At 34.9% G+C, this 15851-nt stretch overlaps 1 protein-coding gene across 1 annotated transcript in view; it reads left to right on the forward strand.

Moving 5' to 3' along the window:
- ARID2 (AT-rich interaction domain 2) overlaps positions 1-15851 on the forward strand; it is a 188494-nt gene that overhangs the window by 106204 nt on the left and 66439 nt on the right. The window contains exons 7-11 of the mRNA XM_050746848.1: positions 9961-10027; positions 10121-10371; positions 10704-10800; positions 10881-11090; positions 12626-12793. Of these exons, the coding sequence (XP_050602805.1) occupies positions 9961-10027; positions 10121-10371; positions 10704-10800; positions 10881-11090; positions 12626-12793 (793 nt within the window). The remainder of the gene's footprint in view (positions 1-9960; positions 10028-10120; positions 10372-10703; positions 10801-10880; positions 11091-12625; positions 12794-15851) is intronic.

A 15851-nucleotide genomic window follows, 5' to 3' on the forward strand; every position in this document is an offset into this window, starting at 1 on the left:
CTCCTGCCTTGGCCTCTCAGAGTGCTGGGATTATAAGCATGAGCCACTCTGTCTGCCCCCTTATAGAAGTAATTGAAGCATGCTGTGGAAAAGCTAGAATTTATAGCAAAGGGCAAATATTAAAACCATTATTAATCACACCCATTCAGAAATAAACACCATTAATATCCTATATACACCTATCAAGTCTTTTCTATGCATATTATTTAAAGCAAAAGTTTTATTCAGAATTTAATTTGTAACCCATTCTTTTCACTTATTACAATGTTAGATTTTCTTCTCATCCTTAATATTTAGTATTTTAATGGCCACTTCATTCATATTATACATGTTTCATAATTCATGTAAATAATCCATATTTTCAGAAATTTAGATTGTTTCCATTTCTTCTTCTTATCAACCTACCTGGGCTATACATACTCACATCCAGGCCCACAAATATAAAATAATTTTTTTCTTAGGGTAACTCCAAGACAAATTTGCAAGTCAAAGAATATACTAAATCCTTTACAAGAAGTATATCATCTTAACTGAATTTTATGGCAAAGTTACACTTTTCATATTGTTATCCAGAATGAAGTTTGTAACCTAAAATAGCTAGGCCTATTGCTACATAAAATATTGTATAATTAGCTAAAATGTTTATGACATTTATCTGATAATATCTCATAAGAATTATCAGATTAATAGTTTAAGTCACCTTATTTCAGAGAAAAATACTTGAACTAATTTATTTGGTAAAATATTTTGTACATTAATTCATTTATTTAAAAAATATTCACTGAGTATTTTCTGTGTGCCAATACTTTTCCAGACACTAGGAAAACAAAGTCCTCCCTCTCAGCAAATTTCCATTCTATTATAGGAAAACAGACAATAAAAGTAAACAGTGTTATTTGAGGCTTTTGCAGGTATTATGAAGAAAATAAAACAGGACAATGTGATAGAGAGTTACAAGATGTGTGAGTGTGTGGTAACGTTAGATAAGATGGCCAGAAAGGCTTCCCTCAGGAGGTAATATCTGATGATTTTTAGTAGGTTTGAATGATAATAGGTGACCATCACTGCAGAGGAAGAGTCTTTCTGACAGAGGGAATAGCAAATGCAAATGTTCTGAGGTAAGAACAAATTTAGTTTGAGGTATAGAAAGTATGTTTATGTGCAGGACCATGGTAAACAAAAGGAAAAGTAGTAGCAGACAAATGTGCCTGTTTCAGGTGTGAATATGCAGTTAACAGAAAATTTTAATGACAGAAGATATGTTAATCATATTATTATATGTATTAAAACTAAGCTTCATGGATGCATTGACTTTTTAATTTAATACATTATCTTTTTTGGACTCCTATAAGTACTTTTTAAATTATAACACATACTTAATGTATATATATAACACATACATAAGTATACACTTCAAGATGTGTTTATAAAGTGAATACACCCATGTAATCATTACCCAGATGAAGAATTAGAACATTATCAGCTCCTCTGAAGTACGCCTATTCATTCCCCCTTTCAGTCACTTCTTCATTCACTCCCTTATCTGTTAATCTTTCTTCCTTATTCTACTTCTCTTTTTTCTTTTATTCAATATCATGTTTGTGAAAGTTTCATGCATATCATTGCAAGTATTTGTACTTCATTCATTTCTATTGTATAATGTTACATTGCATGAATATGCAGCAATTTGTCTTTTCTACTGTAAAAAGCAATAAGGATTTAGTTATTTCCAGGTTGGACACAAATAGTTTTGCTGTGAAGGGTTTTATATATGTATTTTGGTAAATATGTACATGCATTTTTGTTGGGTAATTGACCTAGGAGTGTTAATTGCTAGGTTATAGAGCATGCATATCTGTATTCAGCTTTGGTAGATACTACCAAACATGTTTTCGAAGTAGTTGTACAGTTTTACCTTCTCAACAGTAGTATGTCAGTTCCAGTTCCTCATTGTTGACAGTATTTGGTATTGTCAGTCTCTTTCATTTTAACTGTTACAATGGGTGTGTATTGTTACTGTAGCTTGGTTTTAATTTCCATTTTTTCTTGATTGATGAGAACTGGAATACCTTTGGCAATTTTGCTTCTTTTAGGCAGTGCCTATATTTTGTCCATTTTAAAATAATTACTTTTTGATTTGTAAGAGTTTTTTTCTATATTTTGGATAAAAGTTCTTTTTAAGATGTTGGAAATATTTTCTGGCTTGCCTTTTCATTCTTGAATGGTATCTTTTGATGAACGTACATACTTAACTTTAATGTAGTTTAACATCAATTTTTTTTATTGAAGTTGGCCATTTTTTAGTTCTAGTTACAAATTTTTGCCAACCATGAAGTCAAAAACAGAGTATTTTTTTTTCTGTTTTACTTTTCACACTTAGATCTATAATTTTGTTGGTGTCTTTGTGTATGTGGTATAAGCTAGGAGTAAAGATTTGTTTTTTTTCCTCATATGGATACCCAGTTGAACCTACAGTATTTGTTTTAAAAACTGTGTTGCAGTATCACCATTGTCATAAATCCACCAATCATATGTGTATGGATCTTTTTCTGGATTCTTTTTCATTGGTTTATTTGCCCCATTAGGGCTTAAAAGTACCAGATTTTTAGTCAAGAAATTCAAATTCTTCCTACTAAATTTCAGTAAAAATTTGTGTTTTCTAATTAGAGAAAATATTTATTTTCCTCTTTTTGTGTGTAGCTCATTGCTAAAAATGTTATTTTTGTTTTTATACCTCTATGCAATTTAAAACCCCAGAAAGCAGATCTTTTAATCTTATTTTTCTGTCCTCATTCTTTCTTGCATATTTCATCTCCCTTCTGAGTATGTGCTTTTTTCACAGTATAACACATCCTTAGCTAGATCTTTCAATGAAGATATTTTATTGATAAAATTCTGTTTTATAATTGTCTTTATTTTTGTCCATCTTCCACTTATAGAATTGTAGATTATAAGTTATATTTTTCTTGTATTATTGTCATTCTATTGTTTTCTGCCTTTTTTGCTAGGTTATCCTTTTTTTTTTTTTTTTTTTTTTTTTGGGTCAATTTCTGACCTTCTCTTAAATCTGAGCAGCATTTTGGGTAATTTCCTTGGGCTTGTTCCTTAATCATTTTCAGCTGTGTCTAATATGCTACTTGACCTATTTGTTAAATTTCTATTTTAGTGATCATGTTTTAATTTCTAGAAATTCTCTCTGTCCTATTTTAGATTTTCCCCTTTGATCTTCTTTTTTATGTTTTTAATAATTTTGAAGATTTTAAAAATCTTTTAATAAATTAATTTGAATTATATAAATTAAATATATAATATAGAAACAAAATATATAATACACAAATTAAAAATTAAATACACTTGATTATTCTGATATCTAAAGCTGTTGTGACTAATTTTACTTATTCCATGGTGGAATATTCCCTTCTGTTTTATAATGTTGGTTACGAATTTCAGCAGACCTGTTTTTGTAGGGTTTTTGTAAAGATTGGATTGAAAGTTTTTTCTTCCACTACTCTATTGCAATTGCCAGTCATCTACAGAGAAATACTGGTTTAGAATGACTATATTAATTTATTCATTGATTTTCTGGTGACTCGAGTAGTTACTGAAACCAACTCGATGGAGATTGGGGAGTAGGCCAGTGGTACAAAATTTGGGGCATTATTTTAACCCAAAACTACAGTAGAGAGAGTCAAGCCCTTTTGCCTCCTTTTCTTTGAAGGCATTGGCTCTTCAAAGTTTTCACCATGATACAGAGCTGCATTCCTAATTCCCCTCTTCATAAAGTGACCCAAAGCCCTATATTCTGTCCTCACTACACTGCATTAAGAGCCAGACCATTTGGTTATAGAATTATATAGTTTTTCTTAACTCCAGAAAATTGGTGATGAAAGTGTAAATTGCACAAAATGTTTAAATAAATATGCAGTCACAATGGGGAGTGGAGGTTATCAGTATAATCGTTAATCACATGAAATCAAGAAAACATAAATGGCTAGGCACGGTGGCTCACGCCTATAATCCCAACACTTTGACTTGGGAGGCCAAGGTGGGCGGATCACTTGAAGTCAGGAGTTTGAGACCAGCCTGGCCAACATGGCAAAAGCCCATCTCTACTAAAAATACAAAAAATTAGCTGGGTGTTGTGGCGGTCACCTGCCATCCCAGCTACTCAGGAGGCTGAGGCAGGAGAATCGCTTGAGCCCAGGAGGCAGAGGTTGCAGTGAGCTGAGATCATGCCACTGCACTCCAGCCCAGGTGACAGAACGAGACTCTGTGTCAAAAAAAAAAAAAAAAAAAGACATTAGAAGAAGACACAAATATAATTGAGGAAGATTAGATGTTTCCTGCAGTTGTATGTATGTGTTTTCATTAATTTCTGCTTTTCATATATCTTTCTATTGCTGCACTTTTTCTAACTTGTTGATTTCCTCTTTGATATATGGGTTATTTAAGTTTTTAATTTTTATAGATATGTGGTAGGTGCATATATTTAGGGATATAAGATATTTTGAAGCAGGTATACAATGTGTAATAATCACATCAGGGTAAATAGGGTATTCATCACCTCAAACATCATTTCTTTGTGCTATAAACATTGCACTTACACATTTTTAGTTATTTTAAAACATACTATAAATTATTATAGTCACCCTGTTTTGCTATCAGATACTAAATCTTATTCATTCTGTCCAGCTATGTTTTTGTACCTATTAACCATTCCCACTTTGCTCCAGCCTCTGGTAACCATCATTCTACTATCCATCTCCATGAGTTCAGTTGTTCTACAATTTCCTGAGATGTGAGTGTTGAAATCATCAACTGTAATTATGAATGTTTATACATCCTTTCAGTTGTCAGTTTTTACCTTATGTGTTTTGAACTTCTCTTATTAGTTGCATACACATTTACACTTGTTATATTTTCCTGATGAATTAACTTTTAAAAAACATTATGTATGAAACTTAGCAACAGCTTTCTTATTATGTTGTCATAATATATTTTTCCCATCTTTATAGTTTTTATCTGTGTTTTTATACATAGTGTTTCTTATAGACAACATACAGTTAGCGCTTGTTTTCCTCCTCCCCACAGTCTGCCTTTTCTGCAATTTCTGCCTTTAAGTCAGTGCATTAAGCCCATTTACACTTTAGGAAATTAATGATGTAGTTGAGTTTAGGCTCTCAACTTTTATTTATCTAAAAATTTTATTTTGCTTTCATGTGTCAAGGATATTTGTGATGATTATAAAACTGTAGGTTTTAGGATTTTGCCTGAGCACTTTAAAGATAGTATTGTTGTCAACAAGAAATCAACTTTGTTCTTATTGCTCTTGTGTAGGTATTGTAGTCTCTCACTGCTTTTAATATGTTCTCTTTATTACTGATATTTAATTTCATTATGATATGTCTTGCAGTTTTCATTGCTTATTTTACTTGGGGTTAATTTAGTTTCTTGGATCCAGGTTTGGTATCTTACATAAAATTTGCAGAGTTTTTCACAATCATTTCTTCAAATATTTTTCTTTCCCCTCTGGTTTTTTTGTTTGTTTGTTTTAGAGACAGGGTCTTGCTTCGCTGCCTAGGCTGGAGTGCAGTGGTACAATCATAGCTCATTGCAACCTTGAACACGTGGGCTCAAGCGATCCTCCTGCCTCAGCCTGCCAAGTAGCTGGGACTATAGGCATCCACCACCACACCCAGACCCCTCTTCTTTTCCTGGTACTACATTTACAATCTGGCTTCTGAATCCATGGATTCCGCATCCATAGATGTAACCAATCACAGATTGAAAATATTTGGGGGATTAAGCAATTTAAAAAAGTAAAAAGTAATAAAAATAAAAAGTTAAGAGACGACAGTATAACAACTATTTACATCACATTACACTGTATTAGGTATACTGTATTTAAAGTATACAGGAGGATGTTTGTAGGTTGTATGCAAATACTATACTGCTACACTATTTTATATGAGGAACTTGAACATCTGAAAAATGTGGTATCTTTGGAGAGTCCTGGAACCAGTCCCCACAGATACTGAGGGATGACTGAATATGTGTATTAGATCATGGTGGTGTTCCATAGGTCACTGAAGCTCTTTTCATTATTTTTAGACCTTTTTTGTTTTCTGTGTACTTAATTGTGGATATTTTCTATTGTTATGCATTCATCTTTTCTAGTTAAGCAAATCTTGTGTATTTTCTTTATTTGCAGATACAGATGGTTCCCAAGTTACAATAAACTTACAGTTTCTTGACTTTACTGTGGGTTTATTGGGGGTGTTAAATGCATTTTCAACTTAGGATGTTTTAGACTTACTGTAGGTTTATTGGGACATAATCCCATCATAAGTCAAGGTGCATCTGTATTACATTTTCCAGCTCAAGAAATTTTATTTGATTGTCTTATCTGTTTATTTGCTAATTATGTTCATAGTTTTTATATCATTTACTTAATAGTTTTTAAATGTCATTGTTAGTTTTCTTGTTATCTTTGTTATTTCACTATCTTATTTTTCTTGAAACTGATTTTTGTCTTGGTTATGGGTCATGTTTCCTCATTTCTTTGTAGGTGTGGTAATTTTTTATTAGATGTGAATGTTGTGTGTGTGTGACATTGTTGAGTGTCTGAACTTTGACGTTTTTCCAGAATGTTGAACTTTGTTTTAGCAGGCTGTCAATTCATACATGGATTATCATAGTAGGGTTGTTTTAAAGCTGTGTTATGACATATGTAGATTAGCCTTTACTCTAGGGCTTGTTTATTCCTTCTACTTAGGTATGACATTTTGGGAATTTCTCCTGAATGAGCTAGGTGTATATGAGTTTTCTCTATTCTAGGAATTGTTTAATTACAGCCTCTTACGATTGTTCTCTCCAGCTTTTTGCCTAGCATTGTGGAGTTTGAACATACATCTGTGTAACTTAGTACTTAGCAATGAACTCAAAGTATATGTGTGTAGACTCATGGGACTCTTTCTCTGCATCACTCTTCCCTTATTGAAAATTTGCTTTCATATTCTAGCCTCCTTAGCTTTGCTGTGCTCTGTTCAGTGTTTTCAGCTTAGCAATCAATCTGATATCTTGGGTTTCTCTTCCCTATGCTTTAGTCTAGAATTAATGTCCAAGTAAAAATATCAGTCAATCATTGGAATAACTGCATTTGTTTCTCTTGTTCAGTGATTACAATCTTGCATTACCTTTTTTCCAATCTCTGAAAACAGTTTTTTCATACATGTTGGGTTTTGGTAGGATGACTACTCCAGTACCATACTCCATATGGCCTAGACAAATAGTCACTTGAAAGTATTTTTCTAAATTTTAAATTTACATGTATTTTTTTTTTACCCCATGACTTTTTGAAAGTGTTTTAATTTGGCTTAACCACAGTTACCTTTATCATTTATTCTTCCTTAGATTGTAGATAATGAGCTTTTCTGTTTTTATTTGTCAGAAAATGTTTTTATGTCACCTTCATTCTTGAGGAACAGTTTCACTGTTTAAAAATTCTATGTTGGCAGGCTGGGTGTGGTGGCTCACGCCTGTAATCCCATGTAATCCCAGCACTTTGGGAGGCCGAGATGGGTGAATCACGTGAGGTCAGGACTTCACAACCAGCCTGACCAACATGGTGAAACCCCATTTCTCCTAAAAGTACAAAAATTAGTTGGGCGTGGTGGCACACACCTGTAATCCCAGCTACTTGGGAGGCTGAGGCAGGATAATCGCTTGAACCTGGGAGGCAAAGGTTGCAGTGAGCTGAGCTCACACCAATGCACTCCAGCCGGGGTGACACAGTGAGACTCTGTCTCAACGAAAAGAAAAAAAAAATTATATGTTGGCAGATATTTTCTTCCATCATTTTGAAAATATCATATTGTGATTTTTCTCTTTGTTCTTCAGGAGTTTTATGATGATGTTTCCATACTTTTTTTTTTTTTTTAATCTTTCTTGGAGTTTGTAGTGCTTCTGAAATATGTAGGTTAACTTCTTTCAGTTATTTTAGAATATTTTCTGCTCTTAAGTCTTCACATATTCTGTCTGCCCATTCTTTCTGTTCTTCAGGAACTCCAATTATTTGTATGTTAGAACTTTTCACTGTGTGCTTATGTCTCCTACACTTTTTTTCTCTTCATCCTTTTGTCTCTTTATGCTTCAAACTTATTTACTTGCCCTCTCTTCTTGCTCATAAATTTACTCTTGGGTTGTATCTAATCGCTTCTTAAACATATCCACTGAATTCTTAATTTTAGTTATGTTTTTCAATTGTAGAATTTCTTTTTAGTTCTTTCATACGGTTTTCATTCCTTTGCCAAAATTTTTAGTTTTTTATTTCTTTGAACTTACTATTTATTGTCATTTTAAGTTCTGTGTCTGTTATCTTTAATATCTGAATTTTTGTGGACCTTTTTTCTTGGTTATTGAACATTGTCTTTAAAAAAAATGTGCCTACTTCTTTTTTATTGCTACCAAAGATTGTTTGTCATGGATTTTTTGTGCAATGGATTTCTTTGATGATGACATGAAGCCAGTAAGCCTTTTTCCAACTAATGGTTTTAAATGCCTAAGAACTTTGATTCCAGAAAAAAACCCAGTTGTTTTGAAATATTACACATAATGTCACAAATACTGCTAATATTGCTATAGTTAATTTCTTAATATTCAGAGTTGAAGAAATTCTAAAGAAATGTCAAATTTCCAGGCCGGGCGTGATGGCTCATGCCTGTAATCCCAGCACTTTGGGAGGCCGAGGCAGGTGGATCACGAGGTCAGGAGTTCAAGACCAGCCTGGCAAACATGGTGAAACCCCGTCTCTACTACAAAGACAAAAATTAGCCTGCTGTGGTGGTAAGCACCTGTAGTCCCAGCTACTCAGGAAGCTGAGGCAGGAGAATTACTTGAACCCGGGACCCAGAGGTCACAGTTGCAGTGAGCTGAGATTGTGCCACTGCACTCAAGCTCGGGCGACAGAGCGAGACACCGCTAAAAAGGAAAAAAAAAAAAAGGCTGGGCGCAGTGGCTTACGCCTGTAATCCCAGCACTTTGGGAGGCCGAGGTGGGCAGATCACGAGGTCAAGAGATTGAGACCATCCTGGCCAACATGGTGAAACTCCATCTCTACTAAAAATACAAAAATTAGCTGGGCGTAGTGGCACATGCCTATAATTCCAACTACTCAGGAGGCTGAGGTAGGAGAATCACTTGAACCCGGGAGGTGGAGGTTTCAGTGAGCCGAGATCGTGCCATTGCACTCCAGCCTGGGCGACAAGAGCGAAACTCCATCTCAAAAAAAAAAAAAAAAGAAGAAATGGAAATTTCCAGTAGTGTTTAATGTACATAGAGTTGTCATTTTTCCCCCATCCAAGTTCACAGGTTTTCTGATTTCTTTCACAGCCCCTTTAGTCGTCTGTGGCCCTAGGTTAAAAAACTCTAAAGATAAAAAGATGCCTTTTTACATAAGTATCTGAAACTATAGACAATCAAATATTTACATCAAAGAATTCCCTAGAATGTAGCAATATCCACATGAACTAAAAATAAGTAGAAACATTATTTTCATATTGTGTGACTATTTTTGAAAACTTATTTTTAAATTTCATTTTCAGATAGGTCTCACTCTTTTGCCCAGGCTGGAGTGCAGTGGCACAATCACAGCTCACTGCAGCTTTCAATTCCAGGCCTCAAGTGGAATTTGAGGCCACAGCCTCCCAAGTAGTGGGGACTTCAGGCACTTGCCACCACTCCTGGCTAATGTTTTAAATTTTCTATTTTGTAGAGATGGGGTGTCCCTTTGCTGCCCAGGCGGGTCTTGAACTCCCAGCTTCAAGTGATCCTGCCATCTTAGCCTCTTAAAGTGCTGGGATTACAGGCATGAGCCACCATACCCAGCCTGTGTGTGACTATTTCTAAAGCAATAGAATAGTTGTTTCAAATTATGGAGAATTACATAACTTCTCATTACAGTTTTGGAAAGACATCGTTGATGATAATGAAGTTCGTGACCTCATTTCTGACAGAAACAAGTCTCATGGTAAGTTAGTGAAAGCAAATTTTTTCAAAACCTTTGAAGTATTAATAATAAATGAAATATTAATTTAAGTGAAATATGTATTTTCTGTTGTAGAAGGTACATCAGGAGAATGGATTTGGGAATCTTTATTTCATCCACCTCGAAAGCTGGGCATTAACGATATTGAAGGACAGCGGGTACTTCAGATTGCAGTGATTTTGCGAAATCTTTCCTTTGAGGAGGGCAATGTTAAGCTCTTGGCAGCTAATCGTACCTGTCTTCGTTTCCTATTACTTTCTGCACATAGTCATTTTATTTCTTTAAGGCAATTAGGCCTTGACACATTAGGAAATATTGCAGCTGAGGTAAGCATGTGACTGTACCTTAAACTAGTTTTTATAGTTAGCAACATTTATGTTACAATTTTAGGATGAGGCATTTTTTAGTTGCCATATTTATAGACTATTAAATGCTTACGTGTATTAATTGCTAAAAATGGTGATGTAGAAGTATCACACACTTACGGAAAAAACTATTTGAAATGATGCTTTAAATTCAGTGATGGCTATTTTTACAATAATTGCATTTTTTAATGTTATGCAACATTATCCTGGTTTTTAAAAAAATTTTTATTAAATTTGAAATATACAACTCTGGAAGAAGCATAGCTCAATAGTAGTGTTGTTTCTTTTTCCAGCTTTTATTGGACCCTGTTGATTTCAAAACTACTCATCTGATGTTTCATACTGTCACAAAATGTCTAATGTCAAGGGATAGATTTTTAAAGATGAGAGGTGAGTTTTCACTGTAGTATTTACTTTCTAAAGTAAACAAACTGTATCATTTCTTAATAATACATATTTATGTTTTTCAGGCATGGAAATTTTGGGAAATCTTTGCAAAGCGGAAGATAATGGTGTTTTAATTTGTGAATATGTGGATCAGGATTCCTACAGAGAGATCATTTGTCATCTCACTTTACCTGATGTGCTGCTTGTAATCTCAACACTCGAGGTGCTATACATGCTCACGGAAATGGGAGATGTTGCTTGCACAAAAATTGCAAAAGTGGAAAAGAGCATAGGTAAGATTGGACCAAAAACCAAATCGTTTTCTTTATTGAGGAAAAATGTTTAATATGGTACTGTACAAAACCCTCAATTTATATTTGGGGTTTAGTATTTTATTTTGAAGAGTCATTACCTCTTCAGGCATACTTGTTTCCATTATTCTTTCTGCCTGTTTTACATGAGCAAGAAACATCTATAATTTAGAGACCAGGATTACATGGCTATCAGTAATTCCTATTTCTTCTCTTAATTTCTGTTATTATGTATTAAATTTGAAATGGACAAAACTGCGGTATCTAAGTTATCTGAGAGCAGGTCTTTCTGTTTCATATGGCCAGCTACTACTATTAAACAACAAAGCTAAGTGAAACAGGTTTCCTTCTGTTCCTAGAAGTTGCTGGTGGTGCTGCAATCTTTAAAAATCAATGAACTTACCTCCGTAAGAGCTATTAGTTTTAAATATCAGTTTTAAATACTAACACATGCCATGTTAATGTTTTACTCGATGATTAAAATGATATCTGTCTCAGGTGTAATAAATATTAAAATCACAGTTAATAAAGATGCAGCTTGAAAACTGTTATTATTGAGAAGTTAATGTGTCACTTTTCATATGAGTGGTTCTTAAATCTGGCTACACATCAGAATCACTTGAGAATCTTTCCAAGTATATAGATACCCACTGCTGGGCATGGTGGCTCACAACTGTAATCCCAGCACTTTGGGAGGCCAAGGCAGTAAAATCGCCTGAGCCCAGTTCAAGATTACCCTGGGCAACATAGTGAGATCTCATCTGTACGAAAAATAAATAAAACTAGCCGGAAGTAGTGGTACATGCCTGTAGTTCCCAGCTGCTTGGGAGGCTGATGTGGGAGGATCGCTTGAGCCTGGGAGGTTGAGGCTGCAGTGAGCTGTGATCGTGCCAGCACTCCAGCCTGGGTGACAGAACAAGACCCTTTCTCAGGGAAAAAAAAAAAAAAAAAAAATATATATATATATATATATGTATTTTTATATATATATTTATATATAGATATAGATATCCAGCTCCCACTCCAGAGCTATTAAATCTATCTTCAGAGATTGAGCCTAAAAATCTTTTTTTTTTTTTTTGTCTGTCATCCAGGCTGGAGTGCAGTGGTGTAATCTTGACTCACTGCAAGCCCTGCCTCCTGGGTTGACACCATTCTCCTGCCTCAGCTTCCCAAGTAGCTGGGACTACAGGCACCTGCCACCATGCCCGGCTAATTTTTTTTTTGTATTTTTAGTAGAGACGGGGTTTCACCATGTTAGCCAGGATGGTCTCGATCTCCTGACCTCGTGATCTGTCCGCTTCGGCCTCCCAAAGTGCTGGGATTACAGGTGTGAGCCACCACACCCAGCCTAAAAGTCTTTTTCTTAAAAGATACGCAGGTAATTCTGATGTACTGTGATTCATGGACTAGTATTTATTCACATTTGTAAGTATTCTGTACAACATATGTTCACCAGTGATGGCATTCGTTTATAATATTATTAACTAATAATTACTGCTTTTTATTTATTTTAGACATGTTAGTGTGTCTGGTTTCTATGGATATTCAGATGTTTGGTCCTGATGCACTAGCTGCAGTAAAACTCGTTGAACACCCAAGTTCCAGTCATCAAATGTTATCTGAAATTAGGCCACAAGCTATAGAGCAAGTCCAAACCCAGACTCATGTAGCATCTGCCCCAGGTTAGTGTTTTTACATACTCTTTTCAGTGTGGTTATAAGTGTATAAGATTTGATCCTAAGAATAAATTTCAATGTGCGGTGTGGAGAACTGATATTTTACAGTAGAGTAGGCCAAAGTGGAATTTGGGTATGTACTTAATTTCTTAGCTACTATACATTCCAGGAGTAGAGGATCAAGGTGAGCTCATAGGAAGAATAGTATAATAGGAAAATTAAGTTGGGCAGGATTTAGAGTAATGTGGTGGATTAGATATTCACAATTATGATAGCTGTAAGTGCCCCAATAGGCATATTATTTGTGATTTTGGTCATGAGAAATTGACATGCCAGGAATAGATTATTCATATATTTATTACCTTACAATTTTCTCCGGTGATCATCAGGATACATAAGTATAATACTCCTAACATCCCTAAATCTTGGAACCAACACCATGGAATCAATAGCCTAGGAGAAGACACACGCACATATGTATACACACACTTACAAGCATGTATACCTGCATTTACACACCATTTCCTAGTGTCTCTTAGCTCAATTCTGTTTAGCTCAACTGTAATTATAGTACAGATATGTCTAATAACCAGACTTCTGTTCAGTCATTGAACTCCTTTTCCCTGGCTCATTGTGAGTCATCATTTTTTATATTTTACCACCCTTAGCCTTTTTTTTAAAGTGCTTTCTCTACCTTGGTTTATCCTAAAAATACATCTGTCATCTCACCTACCTTTCCATTTCCTATCCTCTCACCTCCTGCCGTCCCCAAGACACTTCTCTTTCTTTGTATTTTTTGAATGGAGGATGCTCGTTTTCTCAATTGATCTTAATTCTCACTTTGCAATTAATACAGAGGCTGTGTAGAATGAATGTCTTCAACTTCTTACTCCTTCAGTTACAAACTTATTAGCATCTGGACTCATTTTCCTTTAGCTTCTGCTCGTTTCAGAAAGAGATGCTAATTTCTTTTGAAACTTACCCTGAATATCAGTCTTTCCCATCTCCATGTTCCCATATCTTAAATCTCTTTCTTTACTCACTTTTTCCTTTCAGCTAGAAATGCATTTAGATCTCTCTCATCCTTCCTCGCTAGCCCCAAACCAAAAATTTCATTATCCCACTCACCAGATCTTGTTGAGTCTTCCTAAATACCTGGCCTTTTCAACTGCCAATGCTTGTGATTGAGATTGAACTCTCATCATCTCTAGCTATCTGTTCTCACGTTCATTCATGGTCCCAATTTGTCTTCTACTCCAACTTGTACTATGAAAGTTATGTACTCTATGCAAAGTATGTAATACGTATCACATATTTCATTGATTTCCATTATGTCCTTCTGAAGTGTATAGATTTGTGTCATATGTTCACTCAACTAACTTGGATCCACCTAACAAAAGTGGACAAATAACAGAAGGCAAAAAAATAGATAAATTTGACTGCCAGTCTATTCAATGAGCTTTCAACTACAGGTAATAGATGTTAAACAGCCAATTCATATTGGGGAATCTTTGGTCAGAATATTGTTTCTCAACCTTGACAAAGAAATGAAACAGTTTGTATTGCTAGTTAAGTGGGTGGTGGGAATGTTTTTTACCATCAAAGAAGAAACTGAAGATTAAATTAATTGAGGGACATAAAAGGGCAGTGTTAAGGAAATTGATAAAATGTCAGTGAATACTCAGGGGTGATTTGATGAAAATTATTTTTTGCTGCGTGGTTAGCCTGTGACCTTCACAGTTCTTTTGACCTCAACAAATGAACCTACTTCCCAACCTAAAATTTGGTCCTCATTTGGCAAATGAATGAATTTAAACATTGAGAATTTGTGGCTTATTCATTTATGTAGTAATTCATTCATAGAGATGGGACTAGACCGCTGGGGATTGAAAAGAGTTTATTTTCAGCTGAAGAGCACTATATTACTTGTGCTGTCCCTGAATGACAACTTTAAATTGTTTGATTGGTTATCCTTTGTGGTTTAGCTGTTGCCTACATAGTTTAATGCTGCTTTTTTATGGAATTACCATCTTTAAACTTTTTACTCACTTCCCTCAATCCCTCTGAAAACTTTTATAACCTTTTACCCATTTTTAGGTTAACATCTAAATCTGTATCATAATTTAAATAGTTGCAAAGTATGTATTGTCTTGATGTATATTAAACTACATTTTTAAAAGAAAGTAATTACAGTGCTTTTTGTATCCAGTGGAATCTTGATACCATCATTCATTTTTTAAAATACACAAACTCTTTAACATCAGAAATTTTATAATATCCTCTTTTACCTTGAACTCGTATTCCAATATCCTCAGAGTTTTATCCTAATATAATACATTTTATGTTTGAGATTCTTTTTTATTCATCACCCTATCAATACTTTTTAGCTACAAAATACACATTTTTAAAGTTTTTCAATTCCTTGTTATTCTATAAAGCTCTACATTTTTAAAATTTCATTTGGCCAGGCACTGTGGCTTACGCCTGTAATCCCAGCACTTTGGGAGGCTGAGGCAGAAAGATCACTGGAGGCCAGGAGTTTGAGACCAGCCTGGCAACATAGTGAGATTCCATCTCTACAAAATCAGGAAAAAAATTAGCAGAGCATGGTGATGCACACCTGTAGTCCCAGCTTGGGCCCAGGAAGTTAAAGGCTGTAGTGAGCTATGAATGTGTCACTGCATCCACCTTAGGCAACAGAGCAAGACCCTATCTCAAAAAAAAAAATATATATATATATATACACACACACACACACACACACACACACACACACACATATAATGCACATACGTATACTTTATTATTACAGGTTTTAGTAATAAATGGTACATCAAATAGTAAATACTCAGTGGCTCATGCCTGTAATCCCAGCAGTTTGGGAGGCCAAGGCGGGCCGATCATGAGGTCAAGAGATTGAGACCATCCTGGCCAACATGATGAAACCCCTTCTCTACTAAAAATACAAAAATTAGCTGGGCATGATGGTGCGCGCCTGTAGTCCCAGCTACCCAGTAGGCTGAGGCAGGAGAATCGCTTGAACCCGGGAGATGGAGGTTGCAGT

Source organism: Macaca thibetana, chromosome 11, assembly GCF_024542745.1.
Source record: "Macaca thibetana thibetana isolate TM-01 chromosome 11, ASM2454274v1, whole genome shotgun sequence".
NCBI lineage: Eukaryota > Metazoa > Chordata > Mammalia > Primates > Cercopithecidae > Macaca > Macaca thibetana.